General features: G+C 35.6%; 1 protein-coding gene across 1 annotated transcript; it reads right to left on the minus strand.

Moving 5' to 3' along the window:
* LOC109346368 (DExH-box ATP-dependent RNA helicase DExH5, mitochondrial-like) lies at positions 686–14,383 on the minus strand. Its single transcript, XM_019585889.1, has 19 exons — positions 13,797–14,383; positions 12,773–12,927; positions 12,582–12,669; positions 12,122–12,367; positions 9,887–9,982; positions 8,259–8,447; positions 7,984–8,143; positions 7,774–7,904; positions 7,147–7,314; positions 6,787–7,059; positions 6,333–6,527; positions 5,484–5,687; positions 5,315–5,384; positions 5,081–5,229; positions 3,157–3,462; positions 2,388–2,447; positions 2,100–2,252; positions 1,863–1,973; positions 686–1,710 (listed from the first exon to the last, which is right to left on the minus strand). The coding sequence occupies exons 1-19, from the start codon at positions 14,166–14,168 to the stop codon at positions 1,243–1,245; spliced, it is 3,594 nt and encodes a 1,197-aa protein (XP_019441434.1). The 5' UTR covers positions 14,169–14,383; the 3' UTR covers positions 686–1,242.

Genomic DNA, 14,728 nt, shown 5'->3' on the forward strand with positions numbered 1-14,728 from the left:
ACTGAAGCCCATTTGATTCAGACTAATAAAACATAATTATTATTCCTACGTGTAATCAGCAACCCATTTCGGCTTGTATTTAATCCTTGTGGGTCTATTGGGCTGCTCTTCGTTCATATCCATCACCGTGTTTCTATCATTCCACTTATGGTTCGAGACTTCATATTGGCTTATGTAATCCACACCAGATTCTCTTTTAGCCCTATTTAGTATTTAGAAATGATGAAAATAATATGCAATGACTCTTTTCTTTAGAGTTGATAGGCATTCCCAAGGGATGCCGTTTCCCATACCTTTTCTAATTTCTGGGAGTTCGGTTGCTTCATTTGTGTGGATTTTATTCCGAAGTTGTAAATGCAAACAAACATGTACGTTTGTCAGATTCCATTGTGTGAGCCATGAGAAACCAGGCTTTGGCCTGTTTTTAGAATTGCTGACAATGAAAAAGTAACATCGTGAGGAACTGTAATTTGTTAATATGGCTCGACTCTGAAGCAGTTATTCCCATGGGTGATCACTCTATGGCCTTTTAGAAGGCTGAGAAATTATCCAAATTCTCGTATATTTACGCAAAATTATCTTAACTCTAAGGGAAATACAATAATGAAATCCCTAAGTTTAATTCATCCAGAGATAGCACAGAATAGGGTTGGCCTCACCATTATCAGGTCTTGAGATTTCAGAATGACATCATTCCAATTGTATATTTTCACCTTTATCTTTCATTGTCCGTCTCATTCTGTTCTCAAACAGACAACAAATGATCATGGGATCAAACACATGCCACATTTCATGACATAAAAACTAGAAACGACTATACAAATCTTGTTATTCTTTTTTAGGAAGACTATACAAAGAACTAATGGGATTAAAAAGATAATTGCAACTCATCACCCCCCAATGAATGAATGCTATGGGCTTAATTCTCCTCAAGCATTGATTGGTGGTTTCTTGCTTCAAGATCACAGATGATCCGTTACTTTGCTTCAATCAGGAATTAGTATCTTTCAACTTCAAACTGAATCTGTTTGATACACGCTCGATTAGATATTGGCTTGGCTGTTGTCATGAACAAATGAACTGAAACAGGAGTTAGTAGTAACAAATGCAGCCAACAGACTTTTCTGTCTCTCTTATTCCATAGGAGAATTGGGGAGTAAGAACAAGATTTTGGTGAAGTGCTTTCGTCTTGGGCTCAGAGACTCAAAATTACCTTCCCAAGAAACTAACTACAGTTGATTGTTAATTGTGATCCTTCTTACTTTTCTTTAGCAGCATGGACACGTGATTGATATACTCATTGCCTGTCTGTTTTCCACCAATAAGCCATTGCAGTGCTGCAGCAGCAGCATCTTTTTCTGCACTCTTCTTATTGTTACAAGGTTGACCCATTATCTGCATTCCGTTGAACTCAACTGTGGACTGAAATTGATTGTTCTTCAATTGTTGAGTCTTGTAGACAGGTGCAGCATATCTTGCTCTTGTAAGCAAGGTTTGGAGCTGACTTTTAGAATTATCACCCCCAGGTCCTGTCTCAGTCCTTGAAACCAATGCTGGATGTGACGCCACCGTCATAGATGGCTTTGATGGTTTTTTAAGAAGCTTGCGACCAAATACAAATCTGCCTTCACATTTGTCATTGGAAAGCAGCAACCGCACTGCGGATAGGAGCTCATGATACAGATGAGTGTCCATCCTCGGGAAACGTAGCTGCAGATTAAAACAACGTAAATTAACAATTAACAGTTAAAGTCATAATGCAGGTTGACCAAGAGTAAAGCACGGAAACAAAATGCTACTCTGTTTTCAGTATTCAAATATCAAGAAGCTGGTAGGAGCATAAAAAGAAATTTTGCACCTACTTTTCCCTGAATGAAGCCATCGAATTCTCTCCTTATACTTTGGTACATGTCAGCAACAGCAGGCTCCATGAAAAACTCCAGATATCCTCCTAACATTTTCAGGTGACCATCCTGATATAAAAGGATGGAATTCCAGTAAACCATCAAACTAAAACTCAGCACAATTTCAGAGTTGAGGTAACATTTTTTAGAGTATAAAATACATATGAGAACCAATAAAAATTGCATGGCACTTACAGCATCTCCTTTAGATAAGCTTCCACCAAACAGAAGCATTGCCGAATCAGACACAGCTGTTGAGTCGCGGAGAAAAATTGAGTTCACTTTTATCTTCTCATTAAAAACTAGCCATGGATATGGAATTGTAGTTTCCCGAGCATTCACCGAGTTCTAGGTAAATGGAATGAACATGCCATAAAAAAGTAAAGTAAAAAATCAAAACTTAGCATTATAGAGAAACATGAGTGAAGTATCTAAGAGAGTTTCACAACCAGCAGTAAATAATATTGACTTGAATGGACTAACCGAATATAGCAGCACTTGACCATCCTCCATTGTCTTCAGAGAGAATGATTTCTCATTATGCTGCAAATGAAATTAAATTCTTATTTAATAGACCCAAAAACATAAGAATAATAACTAAATATATTAAGACATTGTACAGCTCTAATTACTAAGTTATTTTTTAAAGACTGGCTGGGGCTAAATTTCACGATGTGTATATTGTATAGTTTATTATGAAATCTTGATGATTAAAGTTGTTTAAACAATTCAGTTAATATACTAAATCAAATGTAAAAAATATCATTATGTATTTTAAACTAACACAAAAAAAACACTATTATTTTTAATGGAAATCATATTATTCCTGTTCATACATAATTATGTAAAAAATTTAGAAATGCAAAAAGTAGGAGACAATTTTTGTTCAAACAAACTACTTCAGAAAGGCTACAATCAAACACTTCACTCAAAAATCACATCATAATTAAGGCTCAAGAAGCCATTGGATAATTAGTTGTCTTAAATAAAATCATGCACATCTTACTTAACAAAGATGTGTATGTTTGGGTAGTATCTTCACTCTTTTTTATATGGTAAAAGTGAAAAAGATTGGGATTTAACAAAGATAAAATTATCGAGGAAGGGCACATCAGAGGAAAGATATTGCGAACATTTTAAAATGAGATATTACAATGTTAATGCGGGAAGTGATGGTTCCCAAACTCCATCCACCACAAATTTGAGAATAAGGGCTTCTATACAAATATACTGGTCATATATAAAGACATACCACAACAGAGCAAATTCCAGGATATAGAGCATAGCAAATAACTGCCCGGATAAGATTCACATCATGGCACCATGTGTTGCAGCTGGCCGCATTGTTATCAACTAATTCACTATCCTTAAGCAAGCATAAGAACTCCCTCCTAAGAGCATCAATAGCTTTCATTGATTGCGCTGATAGAAAATTTTTCCAGCAGTATTCATATCCACCCTGGTCTATTTCAGCATACTTCCAACCCTCATAAGCCTTTACAAGTGCAAGGTGATCACTGTAAGCACCAGAGAATTGAGATTTTGCTGCCTCTGCAAGCTGCAATGAAGAGCTTCCAATATCATGTAATCAAATCCAGTTTAAGACAGGGCAATCAAGCAACAAGTTGCAAAATAAAAGGGCCATAAATACATTGCCTTATGAAAGTGTCCATGTCCATTAAAAAAATTAAATAGACTTAATTAAAAGAAATTGCAGTTATTCTAACTGACTCTTCCACTGAGGTAAAAAGGTCAGAAAGGCTACATGATAGTATGATACTATAATGGTGATGAAACCTAAATGAAGCTTAATGTTTTTATGAAAAAATGCATTTGAAGAGTGCACTCGAAATAAGACACAAGACTTATTATGGGATAGATAAAAGGGTTACTTCTCTAATAGAAAACATCTGAGTGAATGAAATGGGGAGAAAATGGCACAAGTGACCAATGGCAACAAAGTTCTATTAAAGTGTTACTAAGATATAGAAAAAAGAAACTTCAAGAAGGATTAAATGGTCGACTGGCATGGTTTGAAGTTCCCTTTATCATATAATATTAAATAAGTTTTTAGTTAGCAAGTAATGCCAATGCAGTGAATCGGCAACCTAACAATTTGTTTGGTTTAGGGAAGATAAGGGAAAGAAAGAATCTAGGTAGAATGAAAGTGGTGAGTAAAATTGCATTTTAGGGTTTGTTTGGTATGGAAAAAACATGACAGAATTTGAAGAGAAAGAAATTATATTTTACTCAAATAGACACTTATGCCCCCATTAACAATAATGAGTTGTAGGTGGAGGTAAGGGTATTCTAGGGAAGTGGAGTTTTTTTGCTTCTCTCCCATTTCTTCTCACTTCAGGGGAGAAACGTCCCACCAATTTTTGCTTGCTTTCTTCTCTATTCTTTCCTTACTAGACAACTCATCTTCCAAATTTCTTTCTCCTCTATTTGTATCATACCAAACGAAATGTAATGGATATATTGTCATATAATGCAGAAATAAATTATTTTGAGTGTTGTCAAATAAAAATAAAGGGCGACCAAGTGGCTCCCACCTAGTGGAGTTTGGGGAGGGTAAATGTATGCAGCCTTGCTCTGGCAAGCAAAGGGAGTGTTTCTAGGATTTGAACATGTGACCTCCAAGTCACAAGGCAAGCAACCTTACCGTTGCGACTAGGCAAGTACTGTCAGATGTGAAAAAATATTTGGGCAACCGCAACTATGAAAAATATTGTCCTATTCTGCCATATAAGATTGTAACACAAACTTTATCTACGTTCACCAGATAAGAGGAAAGGTATACCAGTAAGAATAAAAAAATAATAATGAAAGGTAAAAGACTTGGCTTTAGTTTCTTTTTACCAGTAAGAAGCAATTGTAATTCATTTAGGCAGACACGGGCACAGTATTGCTTACTGAATATTTCTCTTAACATGTACAGACTGCCTACATATTTACATATGCATGTGTGTGTATGCAACAAAAGAGATAACCAATTCAGATAAATTTCAATAGAGGTGGGGTTCTCTACAAAATTCAATTGAAATTAGTGTCCAAAGATCAGAAACAAAAAAAAACCATGTTATCAGTTATCAACGTAGAAATACAAGTAAATTTCGAATGACCTAGACTGTACAAGGATTAATTTTCAATTAAAACAGGAACAAGCAACTTACATCTTTTTTATCCAATGGTGTTAGAAAAGGATCTCTCACACTAAGGCCAGCAGCAACAGTTAGTATGGGATCCAGGCAATTGAAGATAGAACCTAATATAAGCATCTTGCCAAGCTTGGGTTCCATGGGAAGCATTGTCAGGTAACGTCCTGTCAATTGACAGACCAAGTGTTCATCATTTGAGGAAAAAATAATATGCCAAAATTTCCTGCACTAGTCAAGGGATCAACCTACCCAGAATAGTCAGATTCTCATTCTCATCCAAAGCCCCAATTGTTTTTAAATATTCAATTGCATTTTGCACCTATGGATAAAATAGTTAAACAAAAATGATAGAGATAAAAGTTATATACAAATGATCAGCACAAATGCACAATAATAGAAATATCAAATTTATCATTACCGCAAGTATCTCAGGAGACTGCAAAGCCCTAGCCAAGAACTCCGATATACTTCCAAGTCTTAGACTTTTGATTTGCAGACAGAGAGATTGCAAAGGTGTCCTTAAAATTTCTGGCAATTGATACTCTGCAAAAGCATCATATACACAACTAGGATAGAGATGGTAACACTCTCCTGGTTGAACACGACCAGCTCTTCCTCTTCTCTAGAAAAACAGGATTAAAGGGGAAAACAGACAGTCAAATAAGGTCCAAAAGTAATGTGGTTAATATTTAAGATCATGGTTGACAGGTAGGTGTCTATATTAAGATTTTTGGGGACTGCACTTTGTCATCATGTTCCTTCACTCCAACTGAATTTCATCCCCTATTTTTAAAAATGGCACATTGAACCCAGAACTATGAACACAATGTTTACTTCCAGATAAGGCTGTTATCATTATCAGCAGCAAATGCATTCGTTAATTAAACAACTATGAACACAACGTTTATCTTCCCAGAATCATGTTTCTATACTAGTAGAACTGACACCCACACTCCTCCTAATGGAAAGTGCAAGACTAAGTAATAGCTAAGCCTAAATGTAACAAAAACTGTGCAGAGTTGTTATCATACAAAAATTCATACTTCAAACCCAGCCAATTATCTAAATAGCATAAATACGAGCATTGCCAATAGTCAAGTGTCCATAGTTGTAGTCAGGCAACTAAACTGTTATGAACCAAACAGAAACTTTGCACAAATGTGAAGCCAGTATAATGTATGAAAGATGCTAGAGGAGGAAATACTGTCTCATAAAGTTGAGCAAAATATATATTGCCAGACACATAATCAATAAAGTATAAGCTTACTTGTTGAGCAGAAACCTTAGAGATCCATGTTGGAAGCAAACAAGGCGTGTTGTTCAGAGCATCATATGACGTTTCTTTTGCCTTTCCGCAGTCAAGAACAAAAACAACATCATTTATCGTGATACTTGTTTCAGCAATATTTGTTGCTAGGACTATTTTCCTCACTCCATTTTCAGGCTCTTCAAATATTAATCTCTGCACATCCAATTTGTAAAATCTAGATAAATATTGATTGTAAGCATGAAGGCAAATCATATACTTCCTTCCTTGCACAACAGCCAATGCATACAGTACATGTTTAATTTTCAGACTGTTAATATAGGATCATTATGTTTCTGTTTCCATAAAAAAATTACAAAATCTAAAGCTACAGTGGGGTGGCAGACAAGTTAAATGGTAGATGCAGTTTACTGAATCACCTCAAGCAATGATTCATCAGCATAACAAAAATTACCTGCTCTGAACTAGCCATTGAGCCATGGCAAGTAAGCAACAGAACTCGGCTTGGATCTCCCAAGACAGGATGTGTGAGGAGCTTCTCTTTCAGAGAGCTTATATCATCCCATCCGGTCATAAAAACCAAAACGGCACCCGGTTTTTCATTTTTGCATATATTGCATAAGAGATATTCAATGAGACTAAAACCAATACAATCGGGATTCCAACATGACAAAGACTCCTGTGTCTGTGGGCTGTAATCATTGAAATCCGCAGCTCCAATTGCATCCTGGTCATAATTTTCCAAAAATGAACAATAACTAAGAAAATAATGAATAAGCAATGAAGCAACTGTAGTCCAGAATTTCTTAAATACCTCTACAGTGGAAGCAATTTGGCTTTTCCTCTTTCTTGGGGTCTGTTTGTTCATTTTCCACATCCTTTCTTGACCATAATCATCAATTTGATTATAAGGGGTCAATCTATAGCCCGTCATATCAAGAATGTTCTCCAAAAAATGAGTTTTAACAGGGTATGTGAAGCCCTACATTAGCAACCACATCCACCAACCAATAAGAAAAAGGGAAACTTCTAGTTTTGGCATGAAAATGATATCCTTTCTGTCAGCAAATTAGAATATAATTTAAAATGTATAGCCCAAAGAAAAAGGAAATAAAAACTTCTCAAAACTAAAACATACATTACTTGGAACTCTTAATGTGAATTCTTGACCAATTTCATTTCCATATATGATGATAGAATATATATATATAAGGTATCCTCTGGACAATTCAAGTCGAACCGATTGGATGTCCAACTCGGTCCTATACACAGTAGCATACCATCCCCAGTTTGCACTGACATATTCCCTTAATACTTACAAATCATCATATTTTATATCTTTCTGCCCTATACACGATCCATGGTCCATAGGATATTCCCACAGACACAACTATCCCCATCACAAACATAGAAGGAATATCATTCAGTTTCAGTTACACACCGGAATATTCATTATTGGAGCCCTGTTAAAGTAAGAAGAGAAGAGCTCTGCATCTAGGGTTGCACTCATCAAAATCAATTTCAGTTCTGGTCGATGGGGAAGGAGATCTTTAAGGACAATAAGCAGGAAATCTGTCATAAAAAATGCATGAACATCAAATATCCAAAAATCTTCTGGAAGCCAAAGACCCAATCAAGATCAGGATTCTACCTTCGTTCATCCCACGCTCATGAATCTCATCCACAATAACATGAGTTACACCTTTTAAATTTCTATCAGCTAGCAATCTTCTTAGTAAGATTCCCGTGGTGCAAAAGAGAAGATGAGTATCTCTTCCTTTCGTTCCCTCCAGACGAACTTTATATCCGACCTTTCAGGAAGAGAGAGTGAGAGATGAGGGAGATATACTTGAAATTCTCAGAAAATAGAAAAGGGATAGGGTCGGCAGAGTATATTAACAGGAATCCTTTGGTAGAGGAACTCACAGATTCACCCAATTTCTCCCCTCTTTCGAAGGCAACCCTCTCTGAAACAGACATGGCTGAAATGCGTCTTGGCTGTGTGCATATGATATTACAAGCAGCTCCACGAACTGATTGTATCTCAGATTCAAGAATAAATTGAGGAATTTGTGTTGTCTTGCCACAACCTGTTTGCCCTGAAATGATAATTACCTGCAAAGCAAGCCATTCAATAATTAACTTATAGATGTCAAGATTGAAAAGGATCAAAATTAAGACTTTGAACTACTGCAAAACCATATTATGTATAGCAGCAACCAGCCAGCCAGCAGATATGAACCAAAGTATAGGATAACCTACAATTCAACCAAGAAGCATACCACATTTTTTTAAAGATTACTAATAAAAGCATTTACTGTCTCAATGCTACAATATCGTTGGCTCGACAAAGGGAGAGTTTCTGGTTACACCATCAGTGGAAATATAAGAAGATTAATTGCATCTTATCACCTGAATATCAGGCTATTATAAATCTCAAGCTTTCTCCGACTATTGATTTATCACATTATACCCACCACAAACCGAAGTACCATTCACTCAGAGCTCAAGAGATCTAGTTGTTGGATAATCCGGCACTCCACTACAGAAAATCATCTTATATAAACTAGCTTATCTTGTGGACAAAATAGTAAATCAAAAATTGCATACACAAAAAACATCATACGTTTCACTAGGGGCCCTGAGGATCGGCAAATCAAACGATATTTTTGCACCCGCCGCTTTTGAATAAATCAGCAGAGCAATTCCACAATATGATTATGGCTACTATCATTATGAGATAGAAAATATAAACCAAGTTTTGTAATGGAAAGTTGTGATATCTCTTACTTTTATTTAGAAAAGAGGACTGTTAGTTTTCAAGCCGTTACAGGCTACAGCCATGTAACGCAATATAAAAGAATGGTAATATATAAACTAATAGACTAACATAAGCATTAAGTATATCTAACAACATCCATAATATCATTGGTTATAAATTATAACAAGTAAATGTCAACTACATCTTTTCATCACTTCTGAGAATAAACTCAATGTAGCAGAGATGAAGATATTGTGTTGGCTGACAGGACAAACTAGATAAAATATGATTAGGAATTAATGCTGTAGAAGAAAATTGAGGCAGCAAATACTGTAGAAAAAATAGCATTCTTGATTTAGGTTGTTTGGGCATGTATGGGGAAAACTTGTTAAAGACTCAGTAGACCAAATGGAGGGTAGCCCAATTGCTAAATATAGAAGGAGACCAAGAAAAACTATAGGCAAAACCATTAAGAATAATTTAAAAACGGATTGTCTATAGACATACTAGTGATAGGACATTCTGACATCATTTTATCCATGCAACCTACCCACCAGGTGAAAAAAAGTATTTGTCGTTGTATAACACCATTGAGACCAACTTAACCACTATTCAAAATCAACCTACAACAATGCTATGTGAAGACCGACATGGGCATACATGTGATAATTTTTTGGCGATACACAATGAATAAATCAAAGACACTTAATGGGGAAAAAATTGCCCCCACAAAAAACATACATGTTATCATTAACTAGTGATTAAGTAATAAAAATGCAAGTATTCAACAAACCTGGTTACTTGATATGACTGACAATATAGCTTCTTTCTCTTTATAAGCAGGGAGAGTGCTACGAAATTCTAGCATTCTTTTTCCTTCAGGAGATTCCTGAAATGAAAATGGAAGATGTCAAGAACATTCAAGCCGCTTTGTTTAATTTCAATTAGGTGTGTAAAACGGATGGTTTGGATGGGTTTTGGGGAGGATTATAATGGATGGATCAAAAGGATAAAACAAACCATCAATTCATTTATGATCCATTCATAATGTATTAAAAAATCCAATTCATCCATAACCCATTTAATAAAAATCATCCAACTCAACCATTGATCATCTTTTAATGGATGGATACCATATTCTTCTCTATTCAATACTAAAAGATCCTTCCAGTTTCATTGGTTATCTTCTTCACTCCTCTCAAATTCATTAGTTTTTCTTCCATTTGTTGATATTTTCTGATATAATCCTCGTCTGGCCTATTACAATTTCATTCCTCCAAGATTTGCGAATTTTGATATTTACCTTTCACTGATCAATTCAATATGAACTTGTAATTATTGTTCTCATGAATATGTAACCAGAGTATTGACTCTACTCGAATTCTGCGCTTGCATTAAATGTTGCATAAATGTTGAGATCGTATAAATTATATAAAGTAGGAGTTATAGTTCTAAACCTTAGATTGTAGAAAAGAAACGAAACTCAGAATGTTAGAGTGGATGGGTAAAAGGAAAAATAAATGGACGGGACATTAACTGTTCATTAAGAAAAATAATACAAGCCAATCCAATCCATTTATTTTTAATAATTGGAAGGTCATGGACTGGTTGAATACTTGAATTTCCTTCTGAATGGTCTGGGCCAAACATTACATAACTTCACAAAACATTAAATAGAGACATAGGGCCAAACCATCTATGTATAACTTTATATAAAGTAACCGCTAAAACCTTTTGAAAGAATTTATACAGATAAATAAAGCAGACACAAACAACAATAACCACCGAGACAAACCAATAAAAAAATTCTTTTAACTTACTACCACAAAAAACAGTCACGAATGACAATAGCAATTTTTCACAGTCTAAACTACTTTCAATGGATGGAATATATCATCCACACTGTGTATCACCTCAATAGCATCTAACTATAACTGGTTTCACATATTCTCTTTCTCATCTCACCAGTAGAAATGAAAACTATGAAGGTACCATTCCAAGCAGACTACTTGGTTGGGATTTTCTAACAAATTAGAAATTCTTTCTAAAATAAGGTTACTATGGAGTAGAAATGGAAACTCCAAAGGCACCATTACATATAGACTTTTTATACATATAGCATTAACACTCTTTGAGTCTACAACTTTGTCTACCTAAGGAATGATATATTCTGTACTCCTCAGGTTTTCTAATTCCTACACCCTATCATTTAAACAAACCTTTCCCATTCCCCTCTCCTCCTCTGGGAGAAAAAATAACCACCATAATTTATATTTTCTGGCTATTTTCCGTACATCATTGTATCACTTTCCTACTTTCAAGATATTCCATGAGAAGCACAGTGAACAACTCACTTTAATGAACTACACTATTTTTTTACTAGACTTGTCTGCATTCCATACCTATAATATGATAATAATCCCACCCGTCAGCCTGCTCCCTCATCTCTATATAACACACTTCAAGGAATTATTAGTTAAACAGAGTTTTTGCTTATATCAAATTGCAATGTGCAACAAGTAATGAATAGTATTTCTCGGATTAGGTTCTAATGGAAGTTTATAGTTTTCATGTGATACATACAGAACCCCCATGAGAAAGAAGACATATGATCCGATTATTGTTGTTCCCTTTTAATGTGTGTAACTCTCAAGCCTGAAATGGTGTCCAAATCCGCTTCAACTCTCACATGATGTCTTCAAATCTACTTTGATATTTTCTATCTCATCCTTTAAATATATACATGTCTTTCACATCCCAACCCATCAAAATGGATGCACATAGAAATCCACATATTAAACATGGCAAGACTTTGTCTTTTCTTTTCCCCCAATAAAATCCTGCAACACCTCTTTTACCATCTTACATGGAAGGAAGATCACTACTATCAGCATATGATAACAAGGCTTGTATCAGATGTTACAAATCTAGATTATGAAGTAAACAGTAATAAATTAAAAATTGCACATACACTATATCACAGGACGGGAACATATATAACATAATGTTATATTTCAGGAAATGTAACCTGCCAAACTTGTTGCTGATCACGCATTTGTGAGCTTCTCAGCCAGAGAATTTTATCTGTAACACCCTTACTGGACGCTAGCGGCTCATATTGCTCAAAAAGTCCTTCATCTGTACCAGTACTACTGCCACTGCTTGATCTTGCAAATGATGAATCTGAAAAGCCTTCCTTCATCCTGGACTTTTGGCTAAGGTATTCCTCAAAATGTGCATCAACTTGCTTAAAAATTGTAATTGGCAATCTCACCTGTCAAGTCGTGAAAGATTTACCAAGGCGTCGTTTGTGAGAGATAAATTTTTAACTGCTAAGATTTTCATTAAATTTTTAATCTAAATCCTTAGAATTCAAATATGGAAGAAGAAAAGGGAGGGGGTATTAAGACAACTGCAGTTTTTATTGAATGTCTGCAATTAGAGCAAAGGGGAGAGTAGAAAAAAGGCCATGGGACAAGATAACGTACCTCCCTCTGTGGCCGCCGGTCATCCAAATCATATCTATAGTTTGGAAGTGGGACCTTACTGAAGACCACGACTTTTGTATACATATGGCTGCCACAAACAAACATAATTGAGATTCTCCGCAATAAAGACTGATACTCCTCAATCAAGCACTAATAGATAGGGCATGAAAATAAAGAATAGAAGAAGATACCTATACAACCCCATTCTGCTTGCCCAAACCGCTATTTGGTCAAAATCACGCCTATCCTTTTTATCCCTTGAGATCAACTCTTGCTTACTATTGTCATTTAAGAGCATGGTTAATTTCTGCTTCCAGTCACCAGTATTGTAATTGGGGGAAGCACTCTGTCCAAACAAATTTTGAACAGGAACAAAAAAACTTCAATATAAATGAAATAAGTATACATTATCCCTAAGCAGCATGGATACAGGTACAAGTGCCAGTACCGCTACGCGTAAAAGGTATGGTCAAATTTATAAAAACAAGGTACAGAAAACATGATACACTATAAAAATATACACTGAAGTGATTAAATCATACAATAAATGGAAGTTTCATAATGCTCTAACTACAAGGTTTCAATAAAATTCGATAAATTATTTCAAAGAAGCTAAAGTTACTCAAGAAAGAATTTGATTTAAAGGAAGTGGAATACTAGTTTGGTTCATTTAATGGTAAAACAAATAACTTAGGAATAAATCTTCATGTTTTGCACGAATAGATGATTTGTATTTGCATATCATGCAATCACTTACCATGTCATGCGTACATTGGAGCTTCTCTTACAGAGTACCCGTCTATCATAGATTAACCCTCAAACAAATACAACTTCACAAATATATACACACTCAACAACGAGAAATTGTAGACATCACATCATTCAAGGTATTTTTTTAAGTACAACTGTGGCAATGAGGTTTAATTGTCTAAACCTATAAAAAAATGGAAAACATCATGAATAATATAAATCCCTAAATCGTACATAGCTGAGAAAATCCAATTAGTAACTAACAACATAGAAAAAGTTACTATCATGCTCTTTTCCAACGATTCATACAATCCAACAATTTCACTGACAGATAAGGTTGTGAAATTAATATAAATTGCAATTGATACGGCCGAAAACAATATACGAGTTGATATATGCTCTACCTTATACAAACTATAACGTTACTAAAAAGAAACTATGAATGAGCAATGTGAATAAACTCACAGTGACGGATAGTGAAGGAGGCTCAAATTCACGCTCAGAGCCTTCCTCAGAAACTTCGTCGTCATCATAAGCAGAAACATAGCGCGGCTTCGCCTTGGAGGGAACTTGAGGTTGCAGAGCATTAATAGCAGGAGCGGTGGTCATAGGGTTTTGAAGTGGAATTTGGTTTTCACGGAGCTTAGGAGCGGCGGGAGAGTTGTATTTGGCGGGGGCGACGACGATGGAGCGGAGGCGGTGGTGCGGCGGAACGTAGATGTTGCCGTAGGATGTCAGCGGAGGACGGTCCTTCATGGCGAGGAATGGTGGAATTGAAGGTTTTAGGGTTTTGAGTGGTTGCTGTTGCATATAAGAGATGGTGATAGTTGAGAGCATGCAAGCTCCTACGGCGTCGTTTCACGATTTGATGCTTCTTTCTTCACTTTCACACTCTCACGGGTCTAGTTCTGTTGGGTTCGGTTTGGTGTGAGAAATGAGAGGTGGCAGCAAAAACGAGTGAGTCACCCAAAAAGTGTGATGATGGTGAAATCTATACGACGCGCTCAATAGCGCGTGTTAGTGATCAGCCACGTCTGCTACCATTACGCTCCACTCTGTCTCTTAATTATATCCTTACACACGAAACCCGCATAGATAAATAGTTGATGTGAAGCTAAATGAAATATATTTATTAATAATATAATAAAAAAACTCATTCATACTACATTTTCTCATGCCATATGTCATTTACTCCTTCTCTCAAACCACATGTCACTTTTTTATTCCTTCATGTCACATATCACTTTCTCCTTACATTTTTTCCTTCATGTCACATGTCACCCCCTCCTCACATATTTTTCTTCCTACTTTTTATATATTATATATTTTATATAATAGTCATTGAATATTAGATGAAATTGAATATTAAAAAGTAATAGTCATTGAATATTAGATGA

Source organism: Lupinus angustifolius, chromosome LG04 (genome assembly GCF_001865875.1).
Source record: "Lupinus angustifolius cultivar Tanjil chromosome LG04, LupAngTanjil_v1.0, whole genome shotgun sequence".
Taxonomy (NCBI): Eukaryota; Viridiplantae; Streptophyta; class Magnoliopsida; order Fabales; family Fabaceae; genus Lupinus; species Lupinus angustifolius.

Excerpts from the sequence above, each read along its gene's own strand:
- LOC109346368 (XM_019585889.1), bottom strand. The coding sequence starts at position 14,168 with ATGCTCTCAACTATCACCATCTCTTATATGCAACAGCAACCACTCAAA. Across the intron at positions 8,144-8,258 it reads GGGAGAAATTGGGTGAATCT|GTCGGATATAAAGTTCGTCT; the intron begins GTGAGTTCCTCT and ends TCTTCCTGAAAG. Across the intron at positions 1,974-2,099 it reads GCTTATCTAAAGGAGATGCT|GATGGTCACCTGAAAATGTT; the intron begins GTAAGTGCCATG and ends CTTTTATATCAG.